Source organism: Sciurus vulgaris (genome assembly GCF_902686455.1).
Source record: "Sciurus vulgaris genome assembly, chromosome: 4".
NCBI lineage: Eukaryota > Metazoa > Chordata > Mammalia > Rodentia > Sciuridae > Sciurus > Sciurus vulgaris.
The window spans coordinates 57,874,205-57,891,914 of NC_136464.1; the positions used below are offsets into that span (position 1 = coordinate 57,874,205).

Sequence of the window (17,710 nt, forward strand, 5' to 3'; positions counted from 1 at the left end):
ACTTGTCACTCTGTAGCTTCCTAAACTACTGAGCAATCCTATCTTCAGCATTAAATGTAACAATGAGAAGACTGAGAATAGAGGTTTATTTAATTAAAATTTTTTCTTAGTTGTAGATGGACACAATACCTTTATTTTACTTATTTTTATGTGGTGCTGAGGAACCCAGTGCCTCATACATGGTAGGCAAGAGCTCTACCACTGACTACAACCCCAGCCCCTAGAGCTGTTTTAATAAATTGCAATCTCAGTTTCTGTTTCAAATTCTTTATTATACATCATGGTTGCACAATTTGAGGTTGGTTAAATACAATTGGTTTTCAAAATCTCTTTGAATATTTTCTAGATTACTACATGCAAGTGACCATGAAAATATTTGGCATTTTTAAATTTTGAAACTCTGAACAGGCACTTACATGAAGGAAAATATTACCATTCATAGATATCCACATTTAAAATAGATGCTCCAGCACATGGTACATGGAACCTTTGGTCAGTAAATAAGTTGGTTACTGACCATTTTATCAAAGTGCCATAGTAGTAAAACAGGTTTAAAGAAATGTAATTTGGGTTATTTAGCTTACTCATAAAGTAAGGTTAACTGACAAAACTTGCACTGAAGTAGTTTTAAATATTGGTACAAAAACCAATGAAAATAGTTTTCAGGTAGCAGGCTTTGTTTTGGTTCCCACACTCCACGTTTAGTGTATTTGAGATCAGACCCCATGCAAATGATCAGATGACTGCAACCTTTCATTAAGAGATGTTGAACAAATGACTTTAGTGTTTAAAAAATATTAAAACAGACTGGAGAAATTTAATGGAGTCTGAACTAGCCAAAGCTCCAGTTTAACAAACATGAAGTTATGCATATCTGGGTTAGCTACATGCTTCACAAGTTCCTCCTGAGTCCCCCAAATTTTCCACTGAAAAGTGAAAAGAATAAATTTGTAAAGTCAAGAAAATGATTTGCATAAATGTGGCAAAAAGACTCCTTAAATTTAAAAAAAATACATACACATATGTTTCAAAGTATTTATGGAAAAATCATATAGTTTTAGCAAGTTCTAAAATGCCAACATATGTCAGCTCCACACTGCAGAACACATATGGTAGTACTGCTAGAAAGTTGTAGCAAAATGGTTACTTAATATGAGGCGGTGGGGCAAAAGGACCAAAATGAAAAGCCACATCATCCCCGCTTAGGAAAAAATTTTACATTCATACCATGAAGACTTCAAAGAGGATAAAACACAGGAAGCCATGAAATTGTAGACCCAGAAACACCTAAAATGAAACACTCTATACATTTCTCAAATACATATGTAAAAACAAATGGAATTCTCAAAAATACCAAGATGCTCTATTTTAAGATTTTAAGTCTCTGTAGGGTGTAAGGGCTACTCAGGTTTTCTAGTTTTATGTGAACACAAAATATTTCATTTTTTGCATGGAGAGAATAAGAGGTAATCATTAGCATGAAAGAAAAATGAAGGAGAAAATGATTTATAATCAACATTATGCAGAAAGAAAGCAAAATTACAAATCCCAGCCTACCTGCATGAAAATCTTTAATGTTTATGCTGATGCATGTCTGAGTGCTTATCATCAAAGTGTGCAGTTTAAAAAAAAAAGGGCAGCGTAAGAAATCTCCAGTGTTTCAAAGAAGCACTTTTTAAAATGTAGGTACATTTAGTTATACTGTAAAATAAATGCAGCACTGTAAGATAAAGGAAGACTATTATGTATGGAGTTTTGGCTCCCCTCCCCCCGCCCCTACCCCTACACGCCACAACCATCTTTAACCTGCTGAACTTAATCTCAACAGTTACAGTTTTTTGTTTTTCTTTTTTTCTCCTATTCAGTTCACATTTCAGGCTGTTCAGCAGATGCTTGCGATTCTGGAGACTCAAATCGCTGGTGAAAGTTCGTTCTTTGTTTCCTCAGTTTTTCAGGGGCTTTTCTCCACAAGATGATTTCCTAGAAAAATAAGTGCAAGATAACAACAAATTAATTATGCCTTAAATTTTCACTGTGGAAATACTGACTACAACTTCAATTTTAACACAATTAAATTCTCCCCTACAAAAGCCATCATCTTTCCTGACTGAGCCACTTTCTTCTGATTCTAATCTTGGACTGCCCCTTATGCCTCCCTGCTCCCAGCACCAGCACCCAGACCCAACACCTCCAATCCAATCTGGAACAAAGTTCTGGCTATTACTGCTTTAAACAAAGTCCAAAAATTGAGCTGGGGTTATCATTCAGTGGTAGAGCACTTGCCTAGCACGCGTGAGGCAACTGGGTTTAATTCCCAGCATCACATTAAAATAAATAAATAAACAAACAAAATAAAGGTATTGTGTCCATCTACAAAAAATATTTTTAAAAAATAAAGTAAGTCCTAAAATCTAGCCCTTCTTCTTGTTCTACTGCCTTCATCCAAGTTCAAACTCTTGTCATTTCCACCTTAGACACTAAACCAAATTCCTTATAGATGGCTCTAGCCTAAGAACCCTTTCTAATTCATCCTTCATATATCACTACCAGATTAATCCTGTAAAACATTGCTTGAATTGCTCTTCAACTGTTTTCAGTACCTCCAGGATAAATCTCCAAACACATATATTCAGGACCCTCCATAACCTGAATCTAACTTACTAACACTACCAGCTTCCCTCCATACATACTTCTTCTCTACCAGTAAAATTAATCATTCTCTACCTATAATGCACTCCAAATACTCTAGAGTTTCCCCTACATAATCAAATCCCTGTTACTCTGCCTACCTATATCCTAACTCTAACCAATTCCTAACATAATTTGCTTCATCAAGTGATGACCAGCCTGTGTGTGTGTGTATGAGAACAACCTTCCTAAGTGACCAAGCTGGTCATGGTGGTGCATGGCTGTAATCCCAACAACTCTGGAGGCTGAGGGAGGAGGATCACCAATTCAAAGCCAGTCTCAGCAACTTAGCAAGCCCTAAGCAACTCAGGGAGTCCCTCCCTCAAAATAAAAAATAAAATGGTGGCGGCTCAGTGGTTAAGGGCCTCTGGGTTCAATTCCCAATACAAAAAGAAAATTTAAAAAAATGACCTAGGCGCAGGAGGCTGAGATAGGAGGATCATAAATTCAAGATTAGCCTGGAAAACTTAGCAAAACCCTATCTTAAAATAAAGGGATAGGGATGTAGCTGAGTAGTAGAGCACTTGCCTAGTACGGGTAAAGCCCTGGGTTCAGTCCCCAGTACCACCACCAAAAAAAAAAAAAAAAGACCATGGAGATTTATAATTATTGATAAAAGAAAGATATTCAAGAATCTATTGATTTTTAAAAAGTGTGTAATATGATCTAAAAACACAAAAATTTAACTAGAAAATTAATCACAATGGTGGTGGAAGTTTTGTTGGCCTCTACTTCATTCTTTGTTCTTAATTGCCTGTTTTTTGTTTTTTTTTTTTTAAACAAGTACTGCTGTATTGCTTCTATTTTTAAAGAAGCTTTTAAGAGAAAAAAGAGAAGTTTCGAAAAATTACAGCTCATTTCAGAGTCCTGCAGAATGACTGAGAGATCTATCACAATACCTACTATTTATTAAACCCTTAGTGTTTTCACTTATTTAGAAACACCATCCCCCACTTGCTTTTTCAAAAAGAGAGTGCTTTCTAGGTGATTTTACATCTAAAATGACTAGTCTGGGTGGCACCATACCTGCTGTTTGAAGTACCTTCTGTCTTCCTCATCAACAAGCACTAGATTCAAGAAGTACCTTACTGAAAATTTTTTGTTCACATCTCTCATTGTTGGTGTTGGATCATAGCCTGCTAAAAATAGTCTTATTGGAATGGATTCACCTGAAATAAAAGCAATTTCCATTTAATTCTAAAAGATGATTAGTCACATAAAACCTAGGACTAAGCATTACAGGGTAGACACTAATGCTTCAGTTCCTCATGAGATGCAGCATTAGGCACTACTGACAGTGGAGGCTGGATAAGTCTTTGTTGTGGGGAGATCCTATGTACTTGACAGGATCCCTGGCCTCTACCCTCCAAAAGCCAGGAGCACTCCCCAACTGTGACAGCTAAAAATGTCTCCAGACAATACCAAATGTCACTTAGAGGACAAAGTTGCCCCTTGATCAGAATCAGTGCTCTAGAGTCAAAATGCCTATGTCAAATCTCAATTCCACCACTTACTGGCTGTATGACCTTGGCTTCTGGGATTTAATTCTCCTGTTTCACATTCCTCATTGTGAAATGGAGAATAACAATACTCCTCTAATAGGGAATTTATACAAGCTAAGTGGGTTAAAATATACAAAGAGTTTAGAACAGTGCCAACCAGTAGTGTAGTTATTTTTCTGCTTTCACAAAGTTTACCCTAATTTCTAACCATGTGTAAAATGTTAAAAGCTTTCTACTAATCCGTCCAAAACAAACATGTACAGAGGGGCTGGGGAGATGGCTCAGTTGGTAGAGTGCTTGCCTTGCAAGCACAAGGCCCTGGGTTCAATCCCCAGCACCAAAAAAAAAAAAAAAAAAAAAGTATAGAATCACAACATGCCTTCATTACCAAAAAGCTTACATGGTTTCTATTTTCCTAAGGACAGTAATTATTTGCCTGTTCTCTTTTTAATATTTTATGTAATGTTTTCTCATGCACATTTATTTGTTAAAAGATACAAAATCCATCACTTCATAAAAATGTATGGCTGCAAGTAATGCTACATAACATGAATACAAACACATGGGCTTTAGAGTCAAGGTCTGGGTTAAAAAACCTCTCCTGCAATGATTAGCTCTATCACCTTTAGTAAGCTTTTGAACCTCTGCACCTTAGTTTCATCTGTAAAATACAATATACAAGTACCTAACTTGAACAGTGGTAGGGAGCTTTAAAGCACCTCACTCACAATGCCTCATCTACAACCTGCATTCCATAAATGGTAGCTATCTTTTGAGTAATTCCAAGGTGAGAAAAATTCAGACATAAATTTAAAATAATAAATACTGGCTTCATTGTCTCAGACACTGGAGGTTATCTAGTAAGGGAAATGCTTTTCTTCTTAGAGGATATAATGACTCCAAAATCTGACAGGAATTATTGCTCAGTTATACTGCGTCTACTATGGTCAATGTGAGAATAAAATAGTTCAAAGATGAACTACTACAACAGAAAACAAAAAAAAATTACAAGTTCAAAACCAGAAAAGAGATACACAAAACTGTCTCTCCTGAATTCTAAATTTGAACTGAGTGAAATATTTAACCAAATTTATTTCAGACTAGGAAGTACTATTAGTCTTCTCAGCAGCTACACAGAGAGATCCTTAAAAAAAAAAAAATCATAAGAACCATTTTAAGAATTCATACTATAACAAGAAATCCCATCAGTATGTACAATTATAATGCACCAATAAAAATGTGGGAAAAAGAATTCATAAAATACTTTTATAATGAACGAATACTCACAAACTAAACTGACAAGAGCATGCTTGCTTGCCCTACACAGAAGTAAATGTAAAGAGTGTTGTTACCTTTTACTGGTGCACCATCCATTATTTCATATTTGGCGATTGTTTCTGTTTCTGTTGTAGTACTGGGTCCTGGTGCAATAATGTAAATAGCGTTAATTTAAATACTTTAAAATGTAATTTCCAGTCTTATACCTTCTTCCTATTTCCAACCATGTTATTTTACTATTATTTTTCCTTCCCATTTTGTGAAAATGTTCATCATTCTTTTCTAGTTCTTAATCTACTCTTAACATAATCACTCAACTGTTTCACTCCTCCTTTCCCAAAAATAACATGCAGTTCAGAAAGACTTTTCTCATGGTTCCTCCTATCATTTCTAATATGTGCTAAAGCAGGAATTAGCAATATGCACCAGAATAAACCATTACAGGTTAGTTTTCTCTGCAACTCCTAAATTGTCTTCTCAGGGAGACAGAATACCTGACTAACACATATGCTATGTGCAATGCCCACACCTGTAATCCCAGCAACTCCCAGAGGCTGAGGCAGGAGGATCACAAGTTTGAGGTCAGCCTTGGCAACTTAGCAAGACACTGTCTCAAAATAATAAATAAGCACCCAGATGGTGCACGCCTGTAATCCCTGCAGCTCATGAAGTTGAGATAGGAGGATCGTGAGTTCAAAGTCAGCCTCAGCAATTTAGTAAGGCCCTAAGCAATTCAGCAAGAACCTGTCTCTAAATAAAATATAAATAAGAAAATAAAAAATAAATAAAAAGGCCTAGGGATATAACTCAGGATAGAGTGCCTCTGGAATCAATCACCAATACTTGGGGAGAGGGAGGAAAGAATATTTGACTGACCTACACACATAAATTTTGAGAGTCTTGTTCTAAGAAATTATGTGAACTCAGAATTTTTTTTTTTTTAAGTCAATGGTATGTTAAGCAAGAAAATTATGCCAAGGACTGTGAGGGTATAGCTCAGTAGTAGAGCACTTGTCCAGCATGTGTGAGGTACTGGGTTCATTCCCTAGTACTACAAAAAAACCTACATCAAACATACAATGATTCTTTTTTTAAAATTCTGATTTATTGTTGGACGACACTGTTTCACACACACATCAGACAGGCCAAAAAATAAACAGCAACTTCAAAAACGAAAAAAGAGGGAAAAAAAGAAACCTTTTTTATCTTTGGCCTTTTTAACTATCTCATACAAACCAACTACTTATAGTACAGTCAAAGTACATACACAAAAAAGTTACTGGAATGCTCGGGGTGGCACAAGCCTGCAATCCCAGTGGCTTGGAAGGCTGAGGCAGGAGGATCACAAGTTTAAAGTCAGCCTCAGCAACTTAGCAAAGCACAAAGCAACTTAGCAAGACCCTATCTCTAGATAAAATATAAAAAAAGGGACAGGGATGTGGCTCAGTGGTTAAGCGCCCCTTGGTCAACCCTGGTACAAAAAAATAAGTTTTTTCTATTGTTGTTTTCTCCTTTGAGATTATAATGGTCACACCACGAGAAGTAAAATCAGAAGTAGGACAGAAAACACTCCAAATGCTCGTTTATCCAAGATCATTAAAAATGGCTGACCCCTAACAATATGCACAAAAATTAAAATGTAAATAAAAAATACAAATTTCCCTTTTTAAAGTACTTTTAAGAAAAAAATACAGGGCCTTGATGTTTTTCCCTCCTCCCCTCTTGTAAAGTCACTTTGTGGTTTTGGTTGGGTGGTAGAGAGTGTGTCATCTGCAGGTGGTGCCCAAGGTGGGCAGGCAGGAGCACCTCTCTACTCAAAGGTGACCATGTTTAGATTCTGAGATGGAAAGTGGAGGGTGAATAAGTCATGGTGATTTTTTTTAGTTTAACTTTTCATTTTTTGCTGTCTAGTCATTCTCATCAGGCTTCTGCTTCTTGGTATCAACATCATTATCCTTGTCATCTTCAGCTATCCGTTTGCTGGTAGCTGCCATGGTCTCCTCATCTTCATCTCTCCATCCTCTTCCTCTACCTCATTGTCAGCCTCCTGCTCCCTCTTTTCCTCATTAGCTTTCCCATTAGCAGGGCATCTCTTCCGTTAGTTGCCTTTTCCATGACTTCCTCCTTTTAAGTCCTTGGTGGTGGTCTCAGAGCTAGTTCCTTGGCAACCTCTGACTTGGTGGGGCACATTAGTGATCTGATGCAGTGGGTTAAAAGGAAACTAGAATTCAGAGACTCCGGCAAAAAACTTGCCATAGTCCACAGCAGAAGAGGTGGCTGCAGAGAGTGAAGAGCTGGACCAGGGAACAATGCCTCATTTAAGATTTTTCTGTAATTGCTGGGAGTGGTGGCTCACACGTAATCCCAATGACTCAGTAGGCTGAGGCAGGAGGATTCGAAGTTCAAGGTCAGTCTCAGCAATTTAGCAAGGCCCTGACTCAAAGGACTAGGAATGCTACTCAGTGGTAAAGCTCTCCCTGGGTTCAATCCCTCAGTATAAAAAAATACAATTTTTTATATTAGAACATAATTTAAAAAAAAAGTTTAAACAACTTTTTAATCAATAAATGAGAACCTCAAGTTGTGCTTTTTGTTGTTGTTGGGTTTTTGTTTGGTTCTTTTTTTTTCCATATTCCTAGCCTATTTTGTTTTTTATATTCAGACAGGGTCTCGCTAATGTGCCTAGGGCCTTATTAAGTTGCTGAGGCTGGCTCTGAACTTGCAGTCCTCCTGAGGCACTGGGATTACAGGTGAGCACCACCACTCCTGGCTCAAGTTGTGTTTTAATATCTTAAAATCACTTTACCTTTTTACTAGCATGTGGAAAAAAGGAGATTAAGAAATCACAGATATGGGCTGCGGTTATGGCTGAGTGGTACAGCGTTTGCCTAGCATGTGTGAGGTACTGGGTTCAATCCTTGGCACCACATAAAAATTTTAAAAAAATTTTTTAAAAAGGTATTGTGCCCATCTACAGTCCAAAAAAAAAAAAAAAAAAAAATCACAGGTATTTATAATTTTGACCATCAGACTTTTTTTTTTTTTTTTTTTTAAAGAGACAGGGTCTCACACTCTGCTTTCTCTTTAGGTTGTATAAATCTTCCACCTCTTACCAAAAAAGACACGGTCGTTTCCCAGGTTGGCCCTGAACTCCTGGGCTCACGTAATCCTCCTTCCTCAGCTTTCCAAGTAGCTGGCACTACAGGAGCGTGCTGTTATGCCCAGCTCCTAGAATTTTAAAACTTATAAATGCATTACCTATTAATAACATAGGTACTGAAATAAGATAGTTTTTACCTTTTTTTTTTTTTTTTTTTTTTTTGGTACCAAGGACTGAATCCAGGACCTCATACAAGACAGGCAACCACTGAGGTACATCTCCAGCCCTCTTTCTTTTTTTGGTACTGGGGATTGAACCCAGGAGGTGCTTTACCACTGAACCACACCCCCAGTCCTTTTTTATTTTTTGAAACAGGTTCTTGCTAAATTGCTGATGCTGGTCTTGAACTTCTGATCTTTCTGCAACAAATGCCCCAGTCATTAGGATTATAGTCATGTGCCACTATGCCTGGCTATCTATAGTCTTTTATGCTTTTTAAGCAATGTGAAATTGTCACCTATTCAATTTTTTATTTATTTATTTTTAAGAGATGTGGTCTTGCTACATGATTCTGGCTGGCCTTGAACTCCTAGGCTCAAAGATTCTCCTGCTTCAGTCTTCAGAATAGGTGGGCCTACTAAAGATGCACATCACTGCACCCAGCTCAAAAATCAGTTTTTAAAAAAAGCATTAAATGGGTTACTTTTGGGCATCAATATTAAGCAGCAAAGTCAGTTTCCAATGTGGATATCAAGTTGATTTTATGTGGAAATAAAATTTCAAGATTTCTAAATTTTCAATTAAAAGAAGGAATTTTAATTCAAATACTTTCTTCGACTTACCAATTCCTGTGATCTCTTTTTTAATCAGCTGTAACTCCATGTGTTGTATTTTTATTCTTACCAATAAGAAGTAAATTTTCCCAACAATCACATCCTTTAAATGATACCTATTGGGAAAGAAGACATATCACTTACTAAGTATGTTTTAAAAATAAGAGTGAAGTAAGTCATAGAAGGCTTTAATAGGTATCTTTAGGAATAATAACTTTAAGAATATCATTTTGACTATTCATACTGTTTCATGTTCCTTTTCATTTCACTATGTAAATATGTTATCAAACTTCTACTTGACCTTCCATACCTCGGAGGGAACAATTAGCCTGATGAACTATTGGTTCTATTTAGGACTTCTTGCTTAGAGAACCTAAGCAGTTAACTAAATGGAAAATTAAACTCTTTATGCTTGAAATACCTATTTCAAATGAATGAAGATATTTTCATTTTATTGACTGAGCCATTCTACCACTGACCCAAACCTTTCTATTTTTTAATTTTGAGACAGGGTCTTGCTTAAGTTGCACAGACTGGCCTCAAGCTTGCGATCCTCCTGCCTCAGCTTCCCCAGTCAGTGGGATTACAGATGTGTGCCACTGCACCCAGCTGAAGACATTTTCAACATTAAAAGCTCTATATAACAGTGTCATTATAAATGCTAGAATAATGCAGCTAACAAATCTGGCCTCAAAGAGGGATTAACTGGGGCTAGGTCCACAGATTAAGTTTGTTACATATTACTTAATAACCAAAGACCCTTGCCAATTTCTTTGAAATGATGTGCTAACAAATCTGGGAATCCCTACAACAGCCAGAGGACTTTTTAGCCTCCTCCCAGGTTTGGATCTCAAAATAATGTCCTAGGAATCGATTAATGCAACTATAAGTCTGAAATAAACTCAAGTGACAAGTGTTTAGGTTTCCAACTATCTGATAATTTTATCAACAGTTTAAGATTCTGTAGACACATATGTAAAGTAATATAAACCTGGAAGTGACAACTAATAAGAAATTATGTAAGAGAATAGTATCTAGGAGAGAGGTAAAACAAGTCATCCATTTCTTCAACAAATTAAAACTTTAATGAAGAAACAGGAAAAATATAAAATTATGAGATTTAAGAATCAAAAATCAAATAAAATGTGTAGATCTTGTTTGGACACTGATTTGAATAAACTGTGAAAAGAGATACTTATAAGTCAACTAGGGTTATGTGAATGCTGACTAGATTCATTAAAATATTAAGGAGTTGATATTTTTAAATAGTATTATAGTTATACTAAAATAATACATAATTTTTGTAGACTAAATTATATGTCTAGAATTTGTTTCAATATAATCTATGGGAAGTGTGGGAGCTAAATACAGACAAAACAAAGCAGCTGGTAACTGCTGGAGTTGGGCAATGGGTATGTGAAGATTCTTTATATTATTCAGTATAATGCTCATGCACTTTAGCATTGTTCGAAATCTTCCATAACAGAATTTAAAAAGGTATTAAACAACAAATATGAACCCATTTTGGAAATATATAGATATATACACCAACCCACAAAAAGACACACAAAAAGAATATTAGTGGTTAAATAGTAAAATTGAAAATATATGACATTTTTATTTCCTTTCCCTTTTTATATTCTCCAAATTTTCATTAATGAAAATGTACTATGTATGTAGTCAGAAAAAAGGGATTTTTGTTTCATTTTAAACAGATGGCCAGGATGAAGTGATATCAAGTCAGTAAGTTTTACAGACAAATGAGACTGACTACCCTCTGAGATAGTGAGATCCTCTACATAAAATGATCAAGCAATCTTATCAGGAATAGAATATGAAAGATATTTTCCCTGGGGTGCAAACCATACCAAACTCCTCAAGTTTCTTGTAGCTCAGAGATTATTAGTCTACTAACATCAGATTAATGTCAATTCTATCCTAACGGTGATCAATTTACAAAGACCAGAAAAACTTATTTTTAAATTTTCCCTGAATATTTAACTGCGAAAGGTACTTACTTTGACTTATTGTATTCAAACTCTATATGCAGACAATCTTCAATGCCCACTTCCATCTTAATAGAGTTGTTAACATCAGGATAGGTGGCAAGCTGGTGAACAATGAGATCATACTCTTTCACCAAGTCTGTCAGTCTTCTCACTATTGTCACCTTAAGAAAATACCTATAAAGTTAATGAAAGAAATAGGTAAACTACCTATGATAAATTCAAATATTCTAAATATGCAAACATTAACTCAATTTTTTCTTTGTTGGAACTCCTTTGGGGTCAACTTACCACATTTTGTAAATGCCTTATGAATGCATCCCAATTTTTTTCTTTTTTCTTTCTTTCTTTTTTTTTTTTTTTTTTTTTTGCAGTGCTAGGGATCAAACCCAGGACCCTGTGTTTGCAAGGCAAGCACTCTACCAACTGAGCTATCTCCCCAGCCCGCCCAAATATTTTTTTTTCTACACCCCTATCCCTCAATTAAAAACAAAAACAAAAAACTGTCCCAAGTATGAAAAAAAAATACCCACTTCAATTTTAAGAATAAATACTTTTCAGATGAGTTTGGAGGGCTATCATCAAACCTATATAAAGAAATCTCTCCATATCACTGTTTTTTAAATTTTAATCTCTTTCTAGTTAAGGTACTGCTGTTTGACATTTGGGCTGTCAAACCCAGTACTGGATGGACAATGCCAAGTTAAACTAAAAAAGCAGGTTCTTAGAACTGCTTTCAGATTAGTATCTTTAATTGCCCTGGTCTCTGAGGCACTCAACCTGCTTGCAAGACCTACTGAAGGGAAAGGATACGGGATTGGGAATTTAGAAAACTCGGTTCCTACTTCAGTTCTGCCATTTGCTTCTTTTGTACTTTAAGATAAGTCAGTCTCTTTAGGGTTCCAGATCACTTCTTAACCATATACTGAATAAAGTTCATTAGAAAATGAATGTATTTGAAGAGTAACTCGGTTTACACAAAAATGAAGTACCTAAAAGATAATTCACACAAAGGAAGTATATAACTAAAACTTTTCATATGGTTTCTCTGAATCTATGTTTAAAAGCTCTTCAGATCAGGACTAGCCAGACAAACTAAAATGTGCAGAATGTTTGAAAATCTTAAATCTTCAGTACAGAATTATAACTAGGGGTTCAAGTAAGACATTAACAAAAGCCATTACTTTCTGATTTTTGACTCTGCTTATAGTTTTATAGTCTCTAATGCACATTCATACCTTAAGCGGACATTGGCACCGATGTAAGATTCATATGGCTTTTCAACTTGCATAAATTCAAAATCATAACTTCTGCTCTGAGTCAGTTCTCCAGGTAAGGCTAGTTCTTTCACTAGGTTTACAAATTCATGAGTATTACTCTTGTCATTGAAGAGTTCTAAGAAATTTAGAAAAGCAAAATATTATGTTTAATATCCATTTCAATAAAACCCAAACTTCTACCTCCAAAGCAAATAATTTTTACCAAAAGAATTTGTCAGATTTGTCTCTAATAAATCAGAATTATGATCTGAATTTTATCATCCCCATTATTATGGCTCCACCTAGGCATAACTAAATTCAAGAAGCATAGTACAATGAAAATTCCTATCAGAAATGAGTTCATTCCTTTGATGCAGATAGGGCTTTCCCCCAATATAAAGCTGTTTGACACATTACCAGCAATTATTTGAACTTCTTCCCTTTAAGGCAAAAATTCTGTTTTGTTGTTTTGTTTTGGACAAATATATTACCTTGATAAAACTGTAATACACAAAAGAATAAAACCAACTATCAGTTAATTATTATGACTTGCCCCTCAAGTACAATCTCATTCAGTATATGTAAATAACTATCTACCCATTCCAATTTTGATACTTTAAAAATGCACAGTAAAACTTAGAAAACTAGATTTAAAACCTAGCTTTGTACACAGTATTGAAAAGACATACTGTCCTTTCTTCCTGTGGTACTGGGGATTTAACCCAGGGTCTCGCACATGCTTAGGCCAGCACTGTACCACTGAGCCATACCCCTACCCCTCTTTTTTCTGAATCTACAGTATCAAAGATTTATGTACAGTTGAACTCCTGACTAAATCAAGAATGTCTCTAAAATACATATGGAAATGTACATAACTTGATCTATGTCAAGAAGAAATCACTCCTTTCCTTTTCACATGAGATTTTCTGTTAACAGGTAAGTCTGGCTACAGATACACACTCGGTCAGGAAGACAAATGGCATAGGTAGTTAGAAAATGAAAAAGATGAAGGCGAAGCTGGTAGTTGTAAGGTTGGTGAAAATGTAGACAGATGGAAATTTTGATGAGTCAACCAATTGATTTTTCAAGGCTAGTAGTTTATATAATTCTATTAATTTTTAGTAATGAAAGCCAATAATACAGGCAGAATGAGTCAAATATAATTTAATACAATAAAAAGAAACATACTGATTTAATATATTAAGTCCTCTTTTATTATGCAAAATCAATTCCTTCCTTCCACAAAGTTCAACTCTATTTAAGTGCCAAATCCAACCCTCTTCAAACTCAGTTATCAAAAGAAAAAAAGTAATACTATTTTAAAACTCACCAATTTGACCTACAAATTCAATTCTAATTCCTTGGTGCTCTAGCCTCTTTCCAGGTTGCTTAAAGGCTAGGTTTACCTGCCAAAACATGAAATTATAAGAGATGTTAACAGTCCTTTGAGTGGGCCTAGATTCCTTCCAGATGAATGCAATATATATTTCAGGTATTCATTTATACCACCACATACCTAGATTAGGATGACCTTAAGCACCAAAGGAGGAGTAATTTATTCATACACAATCCCTAATAAGCCTATTACTTACACATACACTTAAAAGTGTCTGCTTTATTAGGAAGGAATCCCTCATTATTGCTGAAGAAATGCAAAAAGACTCAAAGAAAGGGAAAATTCAACTATTCACATATATTTTCTGGTCAAATAACCGAACAATTCTAAAACTAATAATAGCATTTTAATGTGAAATAATGACTATTCCAAGAATTAACCGAAAAGATTCCTTTCAGTGTCTTATAACCAAGAATATACTATGCTTCCTGACATTAAAGGTAGAGCTTACTGCCCTCAGTCTGCAATTCATCCTAAAATCAGAACATATTAAAATCTAAATTATGAATGATTTCTTACATTTATTCTGAGGTAAATATATAGTCTCAAAGTTCTTTATTTCATATATATGCCAAGTAGAAACCTTAAAATTATAATTTAATTTGAAAAACATCTGTACAATACATACATTAGAAATAAATTTTCAAATGTTCAACAATTAACTAACAGCTGGGCACAGTGACACACACCTGTAATCCCAGCAGCTTGGGATGCTGAGGCAGGAAGATCACAAGTTCAAAGTCAGTCTCAGCAAAAGCAACTCAGTGAGACCCTGACTCTAAATAGAATACAAAATAGGGTTGGGGATGTGGCTCAGTGGTTGAGTGCCCCTGAATTCAATCCCCAGTACCCACTCCCCGAAAAAAGGATTAACTAACAAAAGATCCCTTTTTATTAAAAAAAAAAAAAAATTCCTCCAGGTTCCTTTGCAAGGTGGGGGGGTGATGTTGGGGACTGAACCCAGGGTCTTGAACATGCTAAGCATGTTTTTTCCCACTGAGCTATATCTTTAGCACCAGATTTCTTTACCCCAGGTTTCAAATATTGGCAATATGACTCTTAAAAGCTTTTCTTCAATGCTTCTCAAGATAAAATAATCATGGACAAAGAAAAATAGAGGTCTCATTATTTCTGCTTATAAACTATGTGAATTAAAGTATTCATTCTTTAATATGCATCTCATAATCAAATTATTTGCTTTCAAAATTAATATCTCAGAACAAAGAAATTGTGGTGCATCATATAATGGATTATTAAAAATTTAAAAATAATAGTGTCAAAGAATTTTTAATGATGTGGGACAATGTGCATGATATGTTACATGAAGGAAGCATGGTCAAATTGTACACAAGTATAATGTCAATTATATTTTTTGAAACTACAAAAAGAAAATATTCTTAATGGCAGTTACTTCTAGAAAGACTAATTATGGGTCATTTTCTTTCTTCTCTGTAATTTTCAAGTTTTGTTTTTACAATGGTCAACAATACTGTCAAAGTCACAAATATAAGAGAGAATAAAAAGTCACTTAAACAAGCTTCTCACACACCTAAAAATATTAGGTTCAAACCACAAATAATAAAAACATGTGCAACTCCTAGTTGTTTCATAAGCCAGGCAGTAATTGAACTATTCACTAATTTGTACCAAAAAGCACAGAGACAATGTATATACAGGGCAGACACAGGGGTACACACCTGGAATCCCAGCTATTCAGGAGCTAAGGTAAGAGGATTTCAACTTTAAGACCAGTCTCGGGTTGGGGATGTAGCTCAGTTGGTAGAGTGCTTGCCTTGCAAACACTAAAGCTCTGGGTTCAATCCCCAGCACCACAAAAAAAAAAAAAAAAAAAAAAGACCAGTCTGGGCAACTGAGAAAGACCATGTCTCAAAATAAAAAGCTGAAAGGGATGGGGATGTAGCTCAGTGGTAGAGTACCCCTGGATTAAATTCCCAGCATAGCTATCTAGATAGGTAGGCAGGTAGACAAACAGACAAGATAACCCTAATCTGAAAATCCAAAATACTCCAAAATCTGAAACTTCTGAGTGTACATTCAAATGGTGAAATGTACATCAATATTCCAAAACCCAAAAAATTCCAATATCTGAAACACTTTCAGATCTCAAGCTAAGAAATAACTTGTACTTTAAAAAATGGCAGTTTTAGATAATGTCTTTGCTTGAATATGGCTATGTCTGATATTTTAAAAATTTATAATTTTTTCAAAGAATATTATGAAACCATACTATTAAAGTAGAAATGTATATCTATTCAGTTTTCCCACCAACTGCCTGAACTCTGAAATTTTCCTTGATCTCCCACTGATGTTCATATACAGTTGCTTTAAGCATAATGCATGCTATTCTGCAATGTGAAGAATCCCAGAATTGAAAGGCATAATTAAGCATTTCCATTTTTTTTCTGTTGTTTTGCAGTACCAGAGACTGAAAAGTGCTTTACTACTGAGCTATATCTCCAGCCAAAGCATTTTCACTTAAAGGCTATTCTGCAAAGGAGCACAGAAAAAGAATTGAAACCACAATGATGAACTGGATCAAAGAATTTTAACACCACTCAGTTACAGTTTTGTAACTTTTTATTATAATTTCAAACTTGGAAAAAAGTTGCAAGAATAGCACTAGGAAACTCCATATAACCTTCACCCAGATTCATCCTATGTTTACATTTTTCCTCATCATTCATTGCCTTCTCTCAACATATACATGTACAGGCATGCATCCATCACTTTTTTTTCATAACCAAAAATTAGTTGGGAGACATCATGCTCCATTACACCCCTAAATACTTCATGTGTATTTCTTAAGAGAAAGGACATTCTTTTACATAAACATAGTGTAATTATCAAAATCAAGAAAGTTAAAATTCTATGATTTATATTCTATCTCTGTCAACTGTCCCCGTGATGTACTTTACAGGCTTTCCTGTTCAGGAACCAATCCAGGTCCACATATAGTTGTGAGGTGTCTTCAGTCTCCTTTAACCTAGAACATTCCTCAATCATTGCCCTTCTTGACCTTTTTTTTTTTTTTTTTTTTTTTTTAAAACAGTACCCAGGGGTGCCCTATCACTGAGCTACATCCCTAGGCCTTTTTAAAATGTTATTTTGGGATAGGTTCTCACTAAATTACCCAGGCTGGTCTCAAACCTGTCATCCTCTGCCTCAGTCTCTAGAGTCACTGGGATTACAGACAACTACAGCCAGCTTGACCTTGGGTTTTTTAAAGAATATGAGTCAGTTAATTTGTAGAATGTCTCTTAATTTGGGTTTGTCTGTTGTTTTATCACAAGTAGATTCAACTCATGCATTTTTGACAAGAAAACCTGTGTTCTCAGAATATCATATTAGGAAGTGCATGTCCCAATATTAGTGATTCAACTCTGATCACTTGATTAAAGGAATCTCCCAGGTTTTTCCAATTAAAAATTACTATTTTTGTTACTATTAAGTAATTTCTGTGGCTATACTTGAGAACACGTATACATGTTTACAAGGCCATGTAGGAAATCCTAATCTATATGTAAAACATACTGCTCAAATAAACCAGGCTGAAAGCTCAGATATCATTATTTGAGGTATTCTGTAGATGCCTCAAATAATACCACTTTTGGAATATATTTAAGGACT

General features: G+C 35.2%; 1 protein-coding gene across 4 annotated transcripts in view; it reads right to left on the reverse strand.

Moving 5' to 3' along the window:
- Positions 1–251: 251 nt before the first annotated feature.
- Positions 252–17,710, reverse strand: part of VPS26A (VPS26 retromer complex component A) — a 35,843-nt gene continuing 18,384 nt past the window's right edge. For 3 of the 4 annotated variants that reach the window (XM_079135808.1, XM_079135807.1, XM_079135809.1), the window contains 7 exons: positions 13,997–14,072; positions 12,646–12,802; positions 11,420–11,584; positions 9,411–9,517; positions 5,543–5,611; positions 3,715–3,857; positions 252–1,980 (listed from right to left, as the gene is read on the reverse strand). In XM_079135808.1, the coding sequence (XP_078991934.1) occupies positions 1,867–1,980; positions 3,715–3,857; positions 5,543–5,611; positions 9,411–9,517; positions 11,420–11,584; positions 12,646–12,802; positions 13,997–14,072 (831 nt within the window). In that variant the 3' untranslated portion in view covers positions 252–1,866. The remainder of the gene's footprint in view (positions 1,981–3,714; positions 3,858–5,542; positions 5,612–9,410; positions 9,518–11,419; positions 11,585–12,645; positions 12,803–13,996; positions 14,073–17,710) is intronic. The other variant, XM_079135810.1, reaches the window with a different exon arrangement.